At 39.9% G+C, this 22,382-nt stretch overlaps 1 protein-coding gene across 4 annotated transcripts in view; it reads right to left on the reverse strand.

The window, feature by feature from the left end:
• ACMSD (aminocarboxymuconate semialdehyde decarboxylase) overlaps positions 1 to 19,919 on the reverse strand; it is a 102,748-nt gene extending 82,829 nt beyond the window's left edge. For 2 of the 4 annotated variants that reach the window (XM_046019853.1, XM_046019854.1), the window contains exons 1-2: positions 19,726 to 19,918; positions 11,952 to 11,996 (exon numbers count right to left, since the gene is read on the reverse strand). In XM_046019853.1, coding sequence (XP_045875809.1) covers positions 11,952 to 11,996; positions 19,726 to 19,782 — 102 coding nt within the window. In that variant the 5' untranslated portion in view covers positions 19,783 to 19,918. Of the gene's footprint in view, positions 1 to 11,951; positions 11,997 to 19,725 lie in introns of all 4 variants that reach the window. The other 2 variants (XM_046019851.1, XM_046019852.1) reach the window with 2 other exon arrangements.
• Positions 19,920 to 22,382: the final 2,463 nt, after the last annotated feature.

Genomic DNA, 22,382 nt, shown 5'->3' on the forward strand with positions numbered 1-22,382 from the left:
AAGAGGATTGGTTAGGGGATTTTTGAGTTGAAGCCTCACTTTTTCTATCTGCAAAATGTAGACAATTATATTTGTCATGCTGTGGCCACCCAGCATCTCTGGAACACTTCTGTGTGTGAAGAAATTTTATGAGGGAGAATCCAGAGTTCACTTTCCTAGCCTCCCTTGTAGCGAGGGTACTAACAAATTGCAGAAACTGCCTTCTGGTATGGGTGTTGTCTGAGGTGCCAGATGTGGCTGGAGCAGAAATGTCAATATTCTGGTTTCCAGTCCCATCAGCATCAGCAGCAATTTCTTGTCTGTGGCCAGGCACTTGCATCTTTGGTGGAGCAGCCCCCCAAGTATGATTAGGCATTGTCCATGTTAGCACAGGCTCATGGTTTGATCTCTTGTCTTCCCAGGAGGTTTGTGAGCTGCCTTTCTTCTTAAGCAAGCTAGAGTGGGTCCTGTTGTTTGCTATTAAGAACTGGGTGAAACAGAAGATTCAATAATAGAGTATTTGTAAAGAACGAGGTCAGAGAACATGCTTCAACATTTCAGGCCAGATTTTACCATATGTTATTAATGGCAAGGGAGGAACATGTGTTTCTCTGGGAGATACACGAGTAAGTTTTGGTTTTAGATAAAGCAGGATGCATTATGCAGAAATGGATCATTTAGTTCAAGTCTTCCATTTAATAGTAAGTCCATAGAACGCAGTGACTTGTCCAAGGTTATAGATCCATTTTCAACATCACCAAGCTGATATTGGTAATTGGTATCTATTTAGTAGGCAAAGGTTAATTGCTTTCATTTCCTACAGAGTCTGATATTTTGAGGGGATGGCCCTCATTACATGGAAGGAGAATTGGACTCACTAAACTCTCTTTATATCCTTCATGCTGGATCCATGGTAAGGCTAATGAATGGCAGCAACTGTCAGTAGAACCTTTTCTGAGTGAAAAGTACCACAGAGAAGCTGTGCCCTATAATAGGTTCCCAGTCTGCATTGTTTCCTAAGCCAGAATTTTGGGAGAATCAATTCCTGACCCATCTCACTTTACATTTGGGAACTCAATATCCCTGCAGGGCTGTAAATGTGCCTCAGAAGACAGCACTTGTTGCTGGGGAAGGTACAGGGGAGTTTCTTAGGTTCTGGTTTTTTTTTTTTTAATTTCTTTTCAGTGTAACAGAATTCATTGTTTATGCACCACACCCAGTGCTCCATGCAATATGTGCCCTCCATAATACCCACCACCTGGCTCCCCCAATCTCCCACCCTCCGCCCCTTCAAAACCCTTAGGTTGTTTTTCAGAGTCCATAGTCTCTCATGGTTCATCTCCCTTCCAATTTCCCTCAACTCCCTTCTCCTCTCCATCTCCCCATGTCCTCCATGTTATTCCTTATGCTCCACAAATAAGTGAAACCATATGATAATTGACTCTCTCTGCTTGACTTACTTCACTCAGCATAATCTCTTCCAGTCCCGTCCATGTTGATACAAGTTAGTTATTCATCCTTTCTGATGGAGGCATAATACTCCATAGAGTATACGGACCACATCTTCCTTATCCACTCATCTGTTGAAAGGCATCTTGGTTCTTTCCACAGTTTGGCAACCGTGGCCAATGCTATAAACATCGGGGTACAGATGGCCCTTCTTTTCACTACATCTGTATCTTTGGGGTAAATGCCCAGTAGTGCAATTGCAGGGTCATAGGGAAGCTCTATTTTTAATTTGTTAAGCAATCTCCACACTGTTTTCCAAAGTGGCTGCACCAACTTGCATTCCACCAACAGTACAAGAGGGTTCCCCTTTCTCCACATCCTCTCCAACACATGTTGTTTCCTGTCTTGCTAATTTTGGCCATTCTAAGTGGTGTAAGGTGGTATCTCAATGTGGTTTTAATTTGAATCTCCCTGATGGCTAGTGATGATGAACATTTTTTCATGTGTCTGATAGCCATTTGTATGTCTTCATTGGAGAAGTGTCTGTTCGTGTCTTCTGCCCATTGTTTGACATGATTATCTGTTTTGTGTGTGTTGAGTTTGAGTTCTTTATAGATCCTGGATATCAACGTTTTGTCTGTACTGTCATTTGCAAATATCTTCTCCCATTCTGTGGGTTGCCTCTTTGTTTTGTTGACTGTTTCCTTTGCTGTGCAGAAGCTTTTGATCTTGATGAAGTCCCAAAAGTTCATTTTGGCTTTTGTTTCCTTGGCCTTTGGAGACATATCTTGAAAGAAGTTGCTGTGGCTGATATCGAAGTGGTTACTGCCTATGTTCTCCTCTAGGATTCTGATGGATTCCTGTCTCATGTTGAGGTCTTTTATCCACTTCGAGTTTATCTTTGTGTATGGTGTAAGAGAATGGTCGAGTTTCATTCTTCTACATATAGCTGTCCAATTTTCCCAGCACCATTTATTGAAGAGACTGTCTTTTTTCCACTGTATATTTGTTCCTGCTTTGTCGAAGATTATTTGAACATAGAGTTGAGTGTCCATATCTGGGCTCTCTACTCTGTTCCACTGGCCTATGAGTCTGTTTTTATGCCAGTACCATGCTGTCTTGGTGATCACAGCTTTGTAGTAAAGCTTGAAATCAGATAATGTGATGCCCCCAGTTTTGTTTTTCTTTTTCAACATTTCCTTAGCAATTCGGGGTTTCTTCTGATTCCATACAAATTTTAGGGTTATTTGCTCCAGCTTTTTGAAAAATACCGGTGGAATTTTGATCGGAATGGCATTAAAAGTATAGATTGCTCTAGGCAATATAGACATTTTAACAATGTTTATTCTTCTGATCCAAGAGCATGGAATGGTCTTCCATCTTTTTGTGTCTTCTTCAATTCTTTCATGAGTGTTCTGTAGTTCCTCGAGTACAGGTCCTTTACCTCTTTGGTTAGGTTTATTCCCAGGTATCTTATGGTTCTTGGTGCTATAGTAAATGGAATTGATTCTCTAATTTCCCTTTCTGTATTTTCATTGTTAGTGTATAAGAAAGCCACTGATTTCTGTACATTGACTTTGTATCCTGCCACGTTACTGAATTGCTGTATGAGTTCTAGTAGTTTGGGGGTGGAGTCTTTGGGGTTTTCCATATAAAGTATCATGTCATCTGTGAAGAGAGAGAGTTTGACTTCTTCATTGCCAATTTGGATACCTTTTATTTCTCTTTGTTGTCTGATTGCCGTTGCTAGGACTCCTAATACTATGTTGAACAAGAGTGGTGAGAGTGGGCATCCTTGTCATGTTCCTGATCTCAAAGGGAAGGCTGCGGGCTTTTTCCCATTGAGGATGATATTTGCTGTGGGTTTTTCGTAGATAGATTTTATGAAGTTCAGGAATGTTCCCTCTATCGCTATACTTTGGAAGCATTTTAATCAAGAACGGATACTGGATTTTGTCAAATGCTTTTTCTGCATCAATTGAGAGGACCATGTGGTTCTTCTCTCTTCTCTTACTGATTTGTTCTATCACATTGATTGATTTGCGAATGTTGAACCATCCTTGTAACCCAGGGATGAATCCCACCTGGTCGTGGTGGAGAATCTTTTTAATGTGCTGTTGGATCCTATTTGCTAGGATCTTGTTGAGAATCTTAGCTTTGTTCTTCTCCTTCCGCTGGTGCCCATTGTCACAGCATTTCCTGGTAAGCCTCCTGCTAGCTAATTTCTGTCTTAGAGTCTGATTCCCAGGGACCCTAACCTGGGATACTTCTGGTTCTCATATTTAATATAATACAGTCCACAAATAAGTTCAAATATGGCTTGTATTTCAAATGATGAGTACTTCATGTATCACCAAAAATGTACTTTCTGGGGCACCTGCATGGCTCAGTGGGATAAGCCTCTGCCTTTGGCTCAGGTCGTGATCTCAGGGTCCTGGGATTGAGCCCGCATTGGGCTCTCTGCTCAGTGGGAGGCCTGCTTCCCCCTCTGTCTCTACCTGCTTCTTTGCCTACTTGTGATCTCTCTCTCTATCAAATGAATAAATAAAATCTTTAAAAAATGTACTTTCAAATTCAGTGTTTCGCTATCAGATTCCCATTCTCCGTTCTTTATCCCCAGTGCCTACTCAGTCTATCTCTCCAGACTGTGCAAGCTTCTGAGCTGGTTGGATTTAAAGTGCAGAGTTGTTAGAAATGGCTCAGATGCTGTCACCAGGAAGCACTTTCTATTATCACTCCAATGCTCATATTTCAAGATTCTGAATGGAGCTTTATGGGAGGCCTTGCTACAACCATTTCTCTCCCGGACCTGCTGGTCCTCCTGACTTGCAGCTTTTGGCCTTGATGCCTGCATTATCTATCTCATCTCTCTGAGACAACTTCATTTTTTCTCTTCCCTCTGCTACCATGTCACTTTTCCAATTCATTTCCCAATGCTTTGAATTCTGTCTCCAGAGTAGATCCTGCAGTGGTCCCCTCCTCTACATCCTGCTGCTCTGGTCTGGCCTAAGCCCCCTCCTTTCTTGCTCAAATGACTTCATCAGCCTTCAGCCCAATCTCCTGCTTTCACTTTTGTTCCCTTCCAACTCAGTCTTTATGAAAGAGCCAGAGTGAATTTTTTAAAATTAAAATTTAAAATTTTTATTTTTTTAAAAAGTAGACTCCACTCCTGGCATGGTGTCCAGTGTGGGGCTTGAACTCACAACCCTGAGATCAAGATCTGAGCTGAGATCAAGAGTTGGATGCTTAACAGACTGAGGCACCCAGGTGTTCCCATAGTCAACTTTTAAAATCTTACATCAGATTTGGCCACTGTCCCACTTAAAGCTCTTCCCTCCCCCCAACTTAAAGCTCTTAAATAGAAACCCATTTTTCTGACAGAACAATCCAGACTCCTTAACCTGGCCTGCAAGACACTTCATGCTCTATCCCCTGCTTGCCTCTCCAACTTTATCACATATATACCTACACCTTTATAAACAGGTTCTTTGTTAGCTCTTTTCTGAGTAGTCTAAATTGACTACTCACACTTAAATTCGTGCACCATTTGTTTTCTGTTTGGAGACTGATTGGTTTAACTAATGTTAACTTATGTATATTTATACATAAGCATGTTACATAATGCTAAATGTTTCTTTTTTTTTTTTTAAGATTTTATTTATTTATTTGACAGCGAGAGAGAGATCACAAGTAGGCAGAGGGAGAGAGAGAGGGAAGCAGGCTCCCTGCTGAGCAGAGATCCCGATATGGGACTCGATCCCAGGACTCTGAGATCATGACCTGAGCCGAAGGCAGCGGCTTAACCCACTGAGCCACCCAGGCGCCCCATGCTAAATGTTTCTATAGGTACATGTAAACGTAAATAAAATAATGGGAAAAGGTCTGGAAAAATACCCATCAAACTGTTAATAGAATGGAGCACTGGTTGTTGTAAATAAACAATGAATCTTGGAACACTGTATCAGAAACTTATAATGTATTTTATAGTGACTAACATAACACAATAAAAAAAAGAATTTACTCTATAAAAAAGATTTTATTTTTAAGTAATCTCTATACCTGATATGGGTCCTCAAACGCATTAACTGAGATCAAGAGTTGAATGCTCTACCAACTAAGCCAGCCAGGCACCCTGATAGGAATTACTTTTGAGGATAAGGAGTGCTGATCCATGGGCATTAACTATAGCTTTATCTCCAAAAACCTAAATTTAAAAAGGAAAGTTTATTCAAATATTACTTATGTAATGAAAAATTAACCTTAAAAATAAAAACATGAAATGAGGGCATTGGATGAGGACTTTAATCAGTATTCGCCATGATACCACATTAAGAAAGGTATTTTGCATTGTGATACATTACACCCCTGTGTATCTATTTATACAGGTACAAACTGAGACAAAAGTTTCATGAAACAATATTTACTCTTACCACGAATGTATTCTGCTATTCTCTTTTGTAATCTATTTAACTTTTTAAGCTGCTCTAACCCACTGCATTGATATGACTCACTGTTCTGTTGCAGCCCATATTCTCAAATACTAACTACATAATCACTAGTTCTAAAGTTCTGAGATTCTTTCATGAAAATAGCCCCATGCATTGGGCTTTCCATATCTCCTGAAGTCCTTTAGTATTTTTTGTCTCTTTTGCTCTGTTAGCACAAAATTATTGCTATCTGTGTGTTCCTTACCCATTTGGGTGTCTCCCTGGCTCCCTAGTGATGGAGTGTAAAATAATAGAAAATATATATATTGGTCTCTGCCCCTGGTTCCTGGCACATTTCACCTAAAACCCTTTGTAATTTCCTAAGTGAAAAGAACACTAAGAGTGTCTCTCTTTTTCTTTTCCAAATTTTTATTTAAATTCTAGTTTGTTAACATATAATGTAATATTGGTTTCAGGAGTAGAATTTAGTGATTCATCACTTACATACAACACCCAGTGCTCAACATAAAAAGTGCCCTCTGGTCAGGGGTGGGAGGTTGGGGGAACAGATGGTGGGTAATAGGGAGGGCACGTTTTGCATGGAGCACTGGGTGTTGTGCAAAAACAATGAATACTGTTACGCTGAAAAAATAAATAAATTAGAAATTTTCTAACAATAAAAAAAAGTGCCCTCTGTAACACCTATCACTCATTTAGCCCATCCTCCACCAACCTCCCTCCATCAACCTTCAGTTTGTTCTCTGTTGTTAAGAGTCTTTTATGGTTTGCCTCCTCCTTCTTCCTTCTCTCTTTTTTCCTCTTCCCCACATGTTCATCTGTTTTGTTTCCTAAATTTCACATATGAGTGAAACCACAGGATATTGGTCTTTCTCTGACTGGCTTATTTTGTTTAACATAATATGCTCTAGCTCCATCCACATCATTGCAAATGGCAAGATTTCATTCTTTTTGATGGCTGAGTCATATTCCATTGTGTATATATATCTCACATCTTTTTTATCCATTTATCAGTCGATGGACATCTGGGCTCTCTCCATAGTTTGGCTATTGTTGGTAATGCTGCTATAAAAACTGTGGTGCATACCCCTTAAAATCTGTTTTTGTTTTTGTTTTTGTTTTTTTTTTTTTTTTTGTATCCTTTGGGTAAATACCTAGTAGTGCAATTGCTGGATTGTAGGATAGTTCTATTTTTTACTTTTTGAGGAACCTCCATACTGTTTTCCAGAGTGGCTATACCAGTTTGCATTCCCACCAGCAGTGCAAAAGGAGTCCCCTTTCTCGGTATCCTCTCCAACATCTGTTGTTTCCTGTGTTGTTAATTTTAGCCATTCTGACAAGTGTGAGGTGGTATCTCACTGTATCTCACTATCTCACTGCATTTCCCTGATAATGAGTGATGTTGAACATCTTTTCATGTGTCTGTTAGTTATCTTGATGTCTTTGGGAAAATGTCTGTTGATGTCTTCTGCCAATTTCTTAACTGGATTATTTGGGAAGTTTTTTGGGTGTTGATTTTGATAAGATCTATCTAACTTTTGGATACTAACCCTTTATCAGATATATCATTTGCAAATATCTCTTCCCATTCTGTAGGCTGCCTTTTAGTTTTGTTGGTTGTTTCCTTCACTGTGCAAAAGGCTTTTATCTTGATAAAGCTCCAAGAGTTCATTTTTGCTTTTGTTTCCCTTGCCTCTGGCAATATGTCTAGTAAGAAGTTGCTATAGCTAAGGTCAAAGAGGTTGCTGCCTGTGTTCTCTTCTAGGATTTTGATGGATTCCTGTCTCACATTTAGGTCTTTCATCCATTTTGAATTTGTTTTTGTGTATGGTGTAAAAAAAAAAATGGCCCAGTTTCACTTTTCTACATGTGGCAATCCAGTTTTCCCACACCATTTGTTGAAGAAACCGTCTTTTCTTCCATTGCCTATTCTTTCCTACTTTGTAAAAAATTAGTTGTCCATATAATTGTGGGTCGTTTTCTATTCTGTTCTATTGACCTATGTGTCTGTTTTTGTGCCAGTATCATACTGTGTTGATGACTACATCTTTGTACTATAGCTTGAAGTCTGGAACTGTGATGTCTCCTGCTTTGCTTTTCTTTTTCAGGATTGCTTTGACTATTCAGGGTCTTTTGTGGTTCCATATGAATTTGAGGTTGGTTTGTCCTAGCTCTGTGAAAAATGCTGGTGGTATTTTGATAAGGATTGCATTAAATGTGTAGATTGTTTTAGGTGGTATGGACGTTTTAATAGTGTTTGTTATTCCTATCCATGAGCAAGGAATTTTTTCCCCATTACTTTATATCCTCCTCAATTTCTTTCATAAGTGTTCTATAGTTTCAGCATATGGATCTTTTACTTCTTTGGCTAGGTTTTTTCCTAGGTATCTTATTGTTATTGGTGCAATTGTAAATGGGATCAATTTCTTGATTTCTTTTTCTGCTGCTTCATTATTGGTATGTAGAAATGCAACAGATTTCTGCACAACGATTTTATATCCTGGGACTTTGCTGAATTCATGTATTAGTTCTAGCAATTTTTTTGGTGGAGTCTTTGGGTTTTCTTCATAGAGTATCATGTCATCTGCAAATAGTGAAAGTTTGACTTCTTCCTTGCCTATTTAGAAGCCTTTTATTTCTTTTTGTTGTCTGATTGCTGTGGCTAAGACTTCTAGTACTATGTTAGAGAGTAATAGTGAGAGTGGATAGCCCTGTCTTGTTCCTGACCATAGAGGACAAGCTCTCAGTTTTTCCCCATTGAGGATGATATTAGCTGTTGGTCTTTCATATGTGGCTATTATGATGTTGAAGTATGTTCCATCTCTACTTACTTTGTTGAGGGTTATTAGGAGCATCTCTTACTTTAATATTTGGTCTTTAGTCCTCTGACATAGGATTGCTAAAACCCTTGTGAGTTCCTAAGTGAGTAATAGCACTAGTAGCATATTTTGTTCTATTTTTTCTAAAGATTTTATTTATTTATTTGACAGACAGAGATCACAAGCAGGCAGAGAGGCAGGCGGGGAGAGAGGAGGAAGCAGGCTCCCCACCAAGCAGAGAACCCGATGTGGGGCTCGATCCCAGGACCCTGGGATCACGACCTGAGTCAAAGGCAGAGGCTTTAACCCACTGAGCCACCCAGGCACCCCTCTTTTGTTTTACTGATGTGACCCTGAGTAGACCCCTGGATGGCTCCTGGATGGGGGCTGGTCATCAGAAAGACCAAGCCATGATTAGAAGCTTGGCATTTTCAGTCCCCCACCACTTCTCCAGGGAAGGAAGAAGGGCTAGAAATAGAGTTAATAATTGAATATGCCTACATGAGAAAACCTCCATAAATCCTAATAGCTTGGGGGTTTTAGTAGTTTCCAGGATGGAGAACACATCCACACTTGGAAGATGATGCACCCCAACTCCATGGGGATGGAAGGTCCTGTGCTTGGGACACAGGTGAAAATCTGGGTAGGTTTTTCTATATGGGGGAAATAATTTTGAGAGCAGCAACCTGATGAGATCACACAGACTAGTGTGTGAAAAATGCTAATTGGATGGATATGATGTGTTTGTGTATATGCATGCACAGGCATGTGTTTATGTGCACATGTGTTCATGTCTGTATTTGTATTCCCAAAGGCCTGGAAACCACTCAGTGCATGTTTCTAGATTCTTCTGACCCATGGATTTGAAAAGGACCCTATGTCTACCCTCTGAAATGCTCCTAGGTATTCTTTCACCACCCTAAGCAGCTCCCAAAAGGCTATACAACCTGGCTTGCTACCTATACTTTTATCACCACTCAACCAAGGACAAATGGTGTTTTTTAGTTCTGAGCAAAGCTTTCCTGTGGCAAACAAATACTCCTTGGTTCATTCCAAGGGCATTGAAAAGCTAAAGGTTAAAAAGAGAAACAAATGGCAGACCAGAGAAATGTTTTGGGAAGATTTTTCCGAGGACAGGAATCTCTGAGGCAAATCAGTCTTGGGGGCCACAAGATATTTATTCAAAGGAATGTAGGAGAACAAAAAGAAATTTCAGCCCCAAATGCTGGATTTGCTCATTGCTTAGCCTAATTTCCATATTCATATATATTTGCCTGTTGTTTTTCCATTGGCTGTAATCTCTGACCACTGTAATTATGAAAGATACATATTCAGTTCTTTTGCATGTTCCTTTGTTTTGTTTTTGAGAGAGAGAGAAGTAGATTGTCACTGTTTTGTTCTATCAAATTCTGTACAGTTTTGCTGGAAATATGTATGTAGTAGATATGAAATATTTTCATTCCTATTGTCTTTTGGAGATTTAGTGTTTATGCAATCTCTTGACATGAAAACAAAAAGAAATGAAAGCCATTCAAATGCAGTATCAAGGTTACAAATGAGATCTGTCTGTCCATTCCTGTGGACTTCTTAATAGCCTTGTAATCAGCTCTACTCAGAATGTACTCTCCCTTGGGGAGATTTAAGGCCAACTGACATCACCAGCTCTCCTAGGAACTAGCACTTTTAATGGGAAGTATACAGCACCGTGTCTATACCAGTACTTAGTGGGCCCTCTTTAGTGAAGGTGAGAGCGAACTGCCCCAGAGATGCTGATGTTCAAAACTATTCTCCATTGCCTTCAGGATCAAGTACAAAGGCCTAAATCTATCCTCTATGACCCTGTCTGATGAGGCTTCTGCCCATCACTCCAACCTCTTTCCTTGGCTTCCTAAACTCTACCTGTCTCTGTTCTTCTTCCACAGAGTAGTCAAGGTGGTCTTTTTAAGCCATTAAGACCCTCCAGAGAATTTGTGTTTCACTGAGAATAAAATCTGGACTCCACAGCTAGGGATATTTCAAGTGTCCCCACACTCTCTTCATCATCTGGCCCTTGCATACCTCACCAGGCTTATTTCCTACCATCTTCCCTTTTTACTACATCTCAGTCACATTCCTTTCCTTTCTGTTCCTCAAACACAGCTCTTTCTCACTTGGTGGGCTTTGCAACTGCTGTTCCTCATCCAGGGACACTTGTCCAGGATTTCCTTACCATCCTCTGAGTCTTAGCTGGCCCCCTGAGCAGGCAGCCCAATGAATCTTCCCTAGTCACTTGCTACTACAGCATTGTTTTTCATTCCATTCTCTGTTGTGATGATTTCTTTTTTGTCTGTCCCTGGAACTTGAGCACCATCGAGTATTTCTTTCTGGGTCAGCAGACTATTCCTGGTGTTGAGATTGGTGGGCCGACACAAAATAGGTGTTAATATAAATCAGTAAGTGAGTAAATGAATGTATGACCCCAAGGTTCTCAGATTTGAGTGAGTGTCAGAATCACCAGAGGCTTGTCAAAACATAGATTGCTGGTCTGACTCTCAGAATTCCTGAGATGGCAGGTCTGGGGTGAGACCCCCAAATTTGCATTTCTTCCAAGTTACCCCTATGCATGGTAACTGTGCCTTCCCAGACCATGAGTCCTCTAGGGTGTGCCTCCATGGTCTGTCTACATTTAGCTGGAAGCTCAGGAATGTGACCTGAACTCTGTGAGAGCATGAGACGCCTCTGACAGAGCATGAGATGCTTCCATGTAGCCCTAGACTTCAGCTCAGGCACAGGCCTCATTACTTACAGAATGCTTTGCCCCAGGCTTTCCTCCTCTTGCTTTTCCCGTTACCACACTCAACCTTTAATAAAAGTGGCTTTTTCTCCTCTTTGTCTCCAGTGTTTAATTTCTCCAACTTGTGCACAAACCTAAACTGTGCCATTTATTTGGTTGGCATTAATATACTGTAATAACCTGTGGAAAGAGCCCAGGTCACTTTCTTGAGGCAGAACAATAAATGCTATAATTGGTTCTAGGGTAGGAAAAAAAAAAAAGATTTCTTAATGGCTTCTCAAATTACAATTTTATCTTCTTAAATACAGCTCTTTGAAGTCACCCTCATTTTTCCTACTAATTTTGAGAAACTCAGTACTGCTCCCTTGCTTATTACAAAGTCAATAAGAGGACATGAGTTGAGCTCCCTGGAGGCCCACCCGCAAGAACATCTCAGGCTCAGGATGTCCCTGTCTAAAGCACATTCACCATTTGGGATAAACTCACCTTGCTGTGGTGTTGGAGCTGCACCCAGCCTCCATAGCCAAATCTCTGTAGGGGAGAAGCACAGTTAGACTGGAAGAACAAAACAGGAAGGACTGCAATAAAGAAGCATGTCTGGGGCAAAAGATCCTGAGTTCCATCCTACCAGGCATCACCTTCCCTTTTCCTCCCTGCACACCCATGTATCACATACTTTGTTGATAGTTAAATCAATTTACTTTTTTTCCCTCAAATATATTTATTCCAGAGGAAAATTCTATGTCATAGAAGTGCTCATTTTACCTAGGTTGCAATTTTTTTTAAGTTGGGTTTGTTGAGGTATAATTTACATATGGCAAAATTAGATCTTGGGGCGCCTGGGTGGCTCAGTGGGTTAAGCCGCTGCCTTCGGCTCAGGTCATGATCTCAGGGTCCTGGGATCGAGTCCCGCATCGGGCTCTCTGCTCAACAGGGGGCCTGCTTCCCTCTCTCTCTCTCTCTGCCTGCCTCTCTGCCTACTTGTGATCTCTTTCTGTCAAGTAAATAAATAAAGTCTTTAAAAAAAATTAGATCTTTGCAAGTGTATATTCTATGCAATCCCACATTGCAATCAAAATGAAAATAGAGTCTTTCATCACCCTGAAATATAATATCATGCTCCTTTACAGTCAACACTTGATTCATTCTTGTCCTCAGCCTCTTACAGCCACTGGTTTGATTTCTCAGTTTGTAAGTTTGACTTTTCCAAAATGTTGTTTAAGCTAAACTATACATTATACATCCTTTATGAATGGATTTGTTTTCATTTAGTAATATAGTTGAGATCCATCCATGTTGTTGAATGTGTCAGTAGTTCAGTCCTTTTTTAGTGATGAGTGGTATCCCATTCCAGGGACACTTGGTAGACATTTTGTTTTTCTACTTATCTGCTATTATGAATAAGTTGCTATAAACATTTGAAGACAGTTCTTTGTGTAGAAATATGTTTTAATTTTTCTTAGGTAAATATCCAGGAGCGGAATTGCTTCATGAGAAACTGCCACTTAGAAACTGTGGCTAAAGTGGCTGTAGCAGTCTGCATGCCCAGCAACAAAGTATGAGAATTCCAGTTGCTCCACACCCTCACCTGCATGTGGTATTGTCAGTTTTCTTAATTTAGCCACTTCAGTAGGTGTGTAGTGTTATATCATTGTGGTCTTATTTGTATTTCTCTAATAACTAGAACAGCTTTTCAAATACTCACTTGCCATATTTTCTTTGGTGAAATATCTTTGAACATTTTTGTCTGGTATTTTTTTTCTTAACTGGGTTATTTGTCTTCTTATAACTGAGTTTTGAGAGTTGTTTATGTGTTCTGCACCAAATATCAGACACTAGTTTGTAATTTTTAAATGAGGATTATCATTAGAAAATACTTGTTCATGTACCAACTAAAATCATTTCACAGACCACCAGAAGTATGTGGACTGTAAGGTCTACTCTTTAGGAAATACCATCTTAGAATGCTAACATTGCTCTTCAAACCATGGGTTGCAGTCCATTAGTAGATCATGAAATCAGTTTAGTGGATGGTGACCCAGACATTCTAAAAGCCAAAATAATTTATGTAATGAAGCTGCCAGCTTTCTACCTATCTTCCCTCTCCTTAACACTCCTGTACATACCAGCCCTCCTTCACCTGCCAGCCCCTGCATTTCTTTGACAAGGACTTCCCTATTCCTACTGAAGCCAGCCTTGATGCTGTCCTTCTAGAAGGTCAGAAATCTCAGGAAATTAATGTCCCCATTCCTGGCCCCCTGCCTCCAAATCCCTCAACCAGTGACTGAGGGTACCTGTGTTTATATACACTGAATATCCTGGTTTCCCCACCACTTGGGCATGATGAGTCCAAGATGAGGCACACATTCTACACTTTCATTGGCTGACTTGCTTTCCCTGTCTCATTTCTCTTCTCTCCTGGTGTTTCTGAGATCACCTCCAAAGTAAACTACTTGCATTTGAATCTTTGTTTCAGGGTCTGCTTCTTGGAAAACCCATGTTAAAATAGGAATGAAATGGAATGGAATGAAGCAGAGTGGAAGAGAAGAGAATAGAATAGAATAATATATTAGAATGTTTCCCATGTGTTATTAGTTTCATTAGACTTTTCCATTATATATATGAATGAACTGAGTCACAATATAAAATATATTTCTTCTTGAGGTCATGAATAAAAATTTTCATAAAAATAAAAATAAAAAATTTTCAAAGTCTGACTAAGAACATAAGTATATGACTCACATAACTATAGGTTTTTAAATCTCATTTTGTTCATTCATTCTTCAAACTCTCAGAGAATCCCACCCCTGACCAGTCTTACTAGGGCAGAGAAGATGAAGGACACTTCCAGTCTTGAACATGTGGGGGTGGGCTGACAAGTATTGAAGGGTAATGGTGTGTGAGATGTGCTGTGGCAGAGTAACACACAAGCTCTCTGGGAGCCTGGAGGAGGGTACTGGCCACCAACTTGAGTCAGGTGGTATCTATGGAAGGAGATTGAAAAGATAGTCTGGGGTCAGATTGGAGAGGAACTTCCAATGTTCGGCATTTCCTGGCTTCAGAATAGTGACTCCCACAGTGTGACGGAAGAAGGGAAGATGTAGGGGCCAGAAACAGTGATGTGAAAAGCGTATCAACAGCAATTATCAGTAGTATTGGGTAGAGAAGCTGAATATCAGCTCAACTTCTTGCTAATTATAGTTGGATGAAACCAGCTAACAGTGATTTGTTTTCATGTCATGTTATGGGGAAGTTGTCTTGAGGGAGTCAGTCCTTGGCAGGTTTCTCTTCCTAGCTACCCTCTCACCTCCAGACTGAGAAGGGAGGTCTGGGCCTGCAGCACAGGGCTGTTTGTATGTCTCTGTGTCTGTGACTGGGGCCACCCCAAGAGAGATTTAAGATTTTGTAAATTCTGTACCAGCCTTGTTCTACCTTGACATAAGGTCTGTTCTTGAGTTCTACTTCCAAATAATCATATTAGCTCTGAAAGTCTACCTGCCCCCTTCCTAAATGACATGACAGGACCTGGAGTAGTAGCCTGGGCATGCAAAGGAAACTGTCCATCAGGGGGCCTGGATTCTCTTCTTTGTACCAAGTCTCTCTTTTGTACCCCACCACCGCATTCTTCTCCTTTCATGCATTTAATACCCTTGTGCTCTCCACCTCCATCTTCTCCTGGATAAAGCTGATGAGAGATTCATGTTGGTGGAGGAGGTGGCATATGGCCTCAAACAATTATATTTTTTTTAAATTTTTTTTTAACCAGTTACATTTTAAAGTCAATAAACTTTCTCTTGAATTGGAAATTATCACTGAAACTTTACTGTAGAAGAAAATGTTTTGTTTCCTTCTCTATTCTTTCTTTCCTCTCTATCTTTCTTACTTATTCTTAATTTGCTAAGGAACTTTAACCCATAAATTAGCAGGTTAAAGATGTATCCCCTTGGAGGAAGGGCAGGGAGGCAGGGGGAGGCAGAGCAAAGGGATCTTGTCACATAAGACCAACCACTTACAAGATTCTGGATTTTGTGGGAGTAACTTAGCCTCTCAAAGTCCCTCTTTGCTTATGTGTAAAGTGAGGCTACATTTTGTGCTTCCTACTTAGCTGTAACATAGCATTTCATAGGAATTTAATTGAGATAAAATTCATAGAGAGCTACTGATACCAGACCTGGCTTCTAGAAAGGGCCTGATCAATGCTAACAATGATTATGATGATGACGACAGTGGCATTGGTAATGGTGGAGGTAGTTGGGGTGAGAGTGACGGCTGTGGTATTTGAAGGGATGGCAGTGGCGGTGGCCATGGTGGAGGTTGTGAGGTGGTAGTGGTGACGTTAGTAAGCTCGGTGGCGGTGGTGGCGGCAGCCAGGGGTGGCATTAGATGTAGCATAGTGGTGGCAGCCTACTTTATCCTTAGGTGGTGGAAGAAGGCATATCCTCGCTCCAGACATTAAAGAGTGCTCTGAAGGAAGGAGCTTTTGTCACCCTGTGTTCCTCCTTCCTTTTTCTTGGAAGGCACAAAATTTGACCACTTTGTGTTTCTTCTAACCCCCCCGGAAAGGCCTAACCTATTTTGGGCAACTGCTGCAAGTCTGAGTTCTACATAGTTCTGCAGCTGTCATCCTAGGTTGAATCAAGCCTGGGGTCTGAAATTTATGACCTTGAAAATAGTTTTGGTGAGAGCATATGCCAAGAGGCATTTACAGTCTGAAAATATTTGACTGACAAAAGTATAGGTATTTAAAATCATGACAATGATCTCGGGGTCCTGGGATCGGGTCCCACATTGGGCTCTCTGCTCGGCGGGGAGCCTGCTTCCTCCTCTCTCTCTCTGCCTGCCTCTCTGCCTACTTGTGATGTCTCTGTCAAATAAATAAGCAAAAAAAAAAAAAAAAAAAAAAACTAAGAAATTCAAGGGAATTCAGCTCTACATACAAGAGATATGTTTCTGAAATAGAGATATATCAATCAGAGGTAGATGAACTGAATGGCATTTTTAATGTCTTGGGGACCTCACACTTCATGAGGTGAATAAGGAACTTCCTGTTTGATGAAACCAGAAATCTATTTCCTCAGAGGGGTTGCTTAAAAGTCAGATTATGTCTGGAATTTTGTCTCCTAAAATCTGACAGTGATCAAGTCCAATTAAATCATTGCTAATGAAAAAAATATGTAAATATATATTTATTAAATGCCAGAATTTTTCAAACCCATTTAAAATTTTGCAAATCTTACTATTGGGGACATAGTAGGTGGTCTGTAAATTCTTACTGAAGGAAAGAGCCAAGACCTTATTATCATCATTGTTGTTATGAATAATCTCATCATGGATCAACCTGAAACAATGTTCACTGTGGTTCCTTGGGCCACCATCCTCCTCTTTCTGATAGCAGAGAGTGGGGGTCCTGATGCATCAGGATTTAATCAATTTAATCAAGTGCTCCCTGCATCTGCTCTTTACACCTGAGATAAATTTTTCCCCCTAAGGATCTTAACTATAAGTCTGAGTAAAATCGTTCTTAGCAAGTGAAAATGAAAAGATTTCTCAGATCCCAGTTGTTAATAATCATTAGTTAAATATCAACCCAGGTGTTTGATTCTACTTATCTGTTTCTTCACTGCATTAGGAGGTCAGGGTTATTGAGGTGTGTTCATTAATGTTTAATAAGGAAAGGCAGGTTGGAAAACATGTTAGTTCTTCCAATGGGACTTCATCTTCTGAAACAAAACTAGTACTGGCTTCTCCTTCTCATTCTTTTATTGGAAAGTTTGGGAAAATGGTGAGAAAAGATCAGAGATTGATGTTTTGAAATAATATTTTACCCCTTGAGAAACAATTTGAAGATAAAAATCTGCTGTAATTACTGAACTATATGAACACCAAGGACTCAGGTCACTTTAATGCTTACATTACTCTGGCTGTATGGACTGGTAATGGGGTGAGAGGAAGAAGAATCCCATGTTTATCTCACTCCCAGTTTGAAAACAAACTGTTTTTTAGCTTTTTTTTTTTTTTATCACCGTTTGCCTGCAATCAAATGAAAACTTTACCACATAAAAAATCCACTTACTTGACCTGTAGGTTGAAGTCAGGTTCCAGTGGGTTTACATGAATGTGGGGAGTTGGGGAACAGGCTTGGTGTGGAGGGAGACAGTGGGGGATAGAGGGAAGTAGAGACATCTCTCATAGCAGTGATAGTCTCCTGCACCAGCTCTACCAAGATGGTTGCAGTGGTAATGCTGTAGGGGGCCGCCATGGTCCCACATAGCTCTGGGATTAGAGGCTCCTTTCTGTGTCTCCGGCACTCATTGGTCCAGCAAGGTTAATAGTATAAATCCTATCTGCAATTTATGTGATTTTTATGTGAATCTAATATATATGTATCTTGCTCCCTGGCAGTTTAGGAGTATAATGGTTATTATTACTATCATTATATCATGAATATTATTAAGTTTATCAGTCATCTGCAGCACATGAGACTACTAGATAGAACCCTAGTTTTTTGGGACATAAACCCCTCCCTCTTTTTAGGTGACAGCTAGAGGTTAAGAAGGAGAAGGGAGGGGGGTGCCTGGATGGCTCATTCACTTAAGTGTCTGATTCTTGGTTTCATTCAGCTCAGGGCGTGATCTCAGAGTTGTGAGATCAAGCCCCTCATCAGGCTCCACATTCAGTGTGGAATCTGCTTGAGACTCTCTCTCATCTCCTGCTGCCCCTCCCCTGCCTCAAATAAATAAATAAATCTTAAAAAAAAAAAAAAAAAAAGAAGAAGAAGAAGGGGCAAAAAGAGCCAGCAGAGCATGTGGTTGGGAAGTCTCCAGGGCACATATTTATGGTTATAGCCTCCCTAATCTCTGCATCTTTCAGCTTCCTAACCAGTTTCAACAATGCCTTCAGGGCCCTGCATTGGGTGGGAGCACCTAGAAATTGTCAGCTCTTGGTGACAACTTCTCTGCTCAAACTGGAGGCAAGCTTCTGGGTGGGAGGTAGACGATGGGAGATGGAGTTGTGACACTAGGTAGATAGTAGGTAGAAAGTTTTCTCCCTTTAGCAAAGAGGAGGCACATTTTTAGGCTGCTCTGGGTCTTCATCACTAACCTTGTAAAGTGGGGGTTACACTTTAATAAAACATGATGAGTCCAATAACATTTAGAGCAGCAATGTCCCATGTAGGCCCTTAGACTCCTGCAGGGGTTAGTGGGTGCAGTTAGTTTTTACTACCTGCTACAACAGGAAACACTTTTAAGATGGTTCAGCTTCATATGTATTTTTCAAACTACAATGTCTACTATTCATTCACCTTACCTAAAGTACCAATGGAGAAAGAAACAAGATTAACAGTCTTCTAGGAGACATTTATGAAAAGAAAACAGTTTCACTTACTTGCATAATAAACTGTATTTTAATTAGAGTTTGTGTTAATTCATTTTTCCTCACTTGGGATAAAAAAGATGAAACATTATTAGTGGCATGAAAATACTAGAGAGAAGATTGGGTAAAACCTGATACTTAGCCTGAATAAAGCTCAAACCAGTTATAAATTTCTTCATGTTCCCTACCTCCTTCTTTTAGTATTCATCCAAAAGTTCTTAATGACAAAAGGAAATTTCCCTCTTTTGAGAAACAGAGAAAGAGACACTCATTGTACAAAGGCTTCATGTCATTTTCTCTAGGGTTTTTTGATGTTCCTACTCTCTAGTTCATAACAAGGATTTACAGCTTAAAGAACATCAAAAGGAAAGGTTTCAGACAGTGTCCTAAAATAGACTTTAAAAAAAATTCCACAAAGCTATCTCTTAGTGCTTCTAAAACTTATTTTAAACATTTTGGAAAGGAGATGTGTTTTAGAAGTCTTGGAAGCCTATCATATTCCATTTTTTAGTAGTCTTTTACTTGAAACTGTAACTTTAAATTCTGTAGTTGGCACGTATCTTCCCAGCAGCTGAATATGTGATTTAAATGGAAGTAAAACTGCCTGACTTAAATTGTCCAGAAATTTTAAAGAATGCTTCATTTGAGGAGAAAAGGGGATTTTGAGAAGGCACTTACTTCTTTGATCAATGTTCTTTGAAAATAAATATAAAGCTAATTAAAAAAAACCTGGGAAATCAGAGCTACCAAATAATTTTAAATCACCCCTACCCACAGCAGAGAAACTTAACATCTAATTCCCCAAAGAATAAACAGATCTGTAGTAGAAGCAGTGAGAAACCCTGGAGAAGATCCAGAAATAATTCAGCAGATTAATCACCATTACCTTTTTTAGATCTGGCCATTCTTTTGGTAGAATATGACTATGGATGTCAACTTTCATCTCCACAGGATCGGAGAAGCACGCAAAGAAAGACGTTTTGGTATCAAGCGATCTCCATAAAAACCATGGAGTTAATTGATTTACAGAGTCTCTTTACAGCTACTTTGTGGCACCAGTCCAGTCAGTAAGCTTATTCAGCTCAATCTAAGTCCACTGGAAGTGCCTTATTAACGTTCAGAATTCTGTTTATTTGTCAACTTGGCTTTGGATCAACAACTCTTTGGTAATCGGGACTCTGGGCACTAAATTAAAAAATAAAAGACTGTACTAAACCTCACAAGGTCAGATGTACTACTGGGTGCTTTTGAGTTACAACAGGTCCAAAACTGGTTAATCTTTGCTTTTAAATATTTCTTTCTTTTTTTTTTTTTTTCAAGATACACATAGGAAAAATCTGGAGTGCCTGAGTGGTGGTTGGTTGATTGTTCAACTTTTGGATTATGCTTAGGTAGTGATCTCATGGTCATGGGACTGAGCCCTGCATCGGGCTGTGCACTCAGCATGTTTGAGATTCTCTCTCCCTTTTCCTCTGCTCCTCCTGCTCATGCCCACACACACTCTCTCTCTCAAATAAATAAATGTTTTTAAAAAAAGATACAGTAAAAAATCAAGTAGAACATGGTTAAAAATCAAGTAGTACAAAGTGTTGTTAAAGAACAGTAATCACTGGGGCACCTGGGTGGCTCAGTGGGTTAAAGCCTCTGCCTTTGGCTCAGGTCATGATCCCAGAGTCCTGGGATCAAGCCCGAATCGGGCTCTCTGCTTTGCAGGGAGCCTGCCTCCCCCACTCTCTCTGCCTGCCTCTCTGCCTACTTGTGATCTCTGTCTGTCAAATAAATAAAATCTTAAAAAAAAAAACAGTAATCACTGATTCACCTTATCATTACATCCCCAGAAGGAACCAATTTTAATACTTTTGCTTTTCATTCAGTTATTGATGTCTTTAAACAATATCGATCAATTGGCTTGTTCATGAAAATTTAGCATGTTGAAAAGTTGAAAAGTTTCACCTTTACTTTCAAGTCAGAGAAAAAGTCTATTCTTCATACATGTTATTTTTTCCATTGCCTTTTTCTTTATTTATTCTTGCATTTAATATTTATTAAGACTGAATGAGGTAAAATTGTGCATATGTTGTAATAGATAACTGTACACAGCTTAAGTGCAGGGGTAAAAAGAAAGAAACCATTCCACTGAGAGTTCTCAGAGCCCTTTGGGGAGGTCTTCCACTGGAGTGTAAAGTAGGGCTATTGCTCATGCCTCTAAAGAAAGCCTAGAACAAAACAGCCCTTTGTTATTCTATGTTAACTCTTTCCTATTCCTGGAAGGCTTAAAAGGTTCAAGGACCTGAGGTCCCTGGCACAGCCTTGAAACTGCTTTGGGATGATCCCTTCATCTCAGTCTCCACAGCATAGGGACTAAGTCATCAAAAAAGCCTTCCTACTAGGCTATTCAACTAGATTCTGGAAAAATGCAACCAACATTCTTTTCAACTAGATTCCAGGTAGATTATAACAAACGTTCTTTTAAATGCTGCCCAGCTTGAAAGAAAATAAAGAAAATCCTCAAGATCATTTTTAAAAAGTTCAACAAGCTAAAATGGAATAAGTGACCCTTCAGTCAACATGGGGGTACATGCCAATATCCAAAGTAAGTATAAGTACTTTTGGAGCACTTTCTGTGACTCAGGCACTGTTCCAAGCATTTTAGTCATATCAGTTAATTTATTCCTTATAAAAATCCCATGGGACAGGAATTATTACTAATATCCACTTCATAAAAGAGGAAACTGAAGGACACAGAAGTTAGGTAACTTGTCCATGGTCACAGAAAGATACCCTGGAGTGAATGGTAGAAACAAAATTTGAGGCCAGGCAGTGTAGACTCAGAATTCTGGAGCTTTGAGGATTTATATCTCAGAGGAGTAGGAGATCATACCATGGGCAAGTATAAAACTTGATATAAAAATGAAGACCCCTTCATTTAACTAGAATTTTAAAAAAATTTATTTTTTTTAATTTCTTTTCAGTGTTCCAGAATTCATTGTTTATGCACCACACCCAGTGCTCCATGCAATATGTGCCTTCCATAATACCCACCACCAGGCTCACCCAACCTCCCATCCTCCACCCCTCCCAAACCCTCAGATTGTTTTTCAGAGTCCATAGTCTCTCATGGTTCATCTTCCCCTCCAATTTCCCCCAACTTCCTCCTCCTCTCCATCTCCCCATATTCTCCATGTTATTTCTTATTCTCCACAAGTAAGCAAAACTATATGATAATTGACTCTTTCTGTTTGACTTATTTCACACAGCATAATCTCTTCCAGTCCCATCCATGTTGATACAAAGTTGGGTATTTATCCTTTCTTTTTTTTTTTTAGATTTTATTTATTTATTTGACAGAGATCACAACTAGACAGAGACGCAGAGAGAGAGAGAGAGGAAAGCAGGCTCCCCTCTGAGCAGAGAGCCCGATGCGGAACTCGATCCCAGGACCCTGAGATCATGACCTGAGCCGAAGGCAGCGGCTTAACCCACTGAGCCACCCAGGCGCCCCTCTTTCTTTTTTTTTAATTTTTAAAACATTTTTTATTTTTT

This window comes from Meles meles, chromosome 9 (genome assembly GCF_922984935.1).
Source record: "Meles meles chromosome 9, mMelMel3.1 paternal haplotype, whole genome shotgun sequence".
Taxonomy (NCBI): Eukaryota; Metazoa; Chordata; class Mammalia; order Carnivora; family Mustelidae; genus Meles; species Meles meles.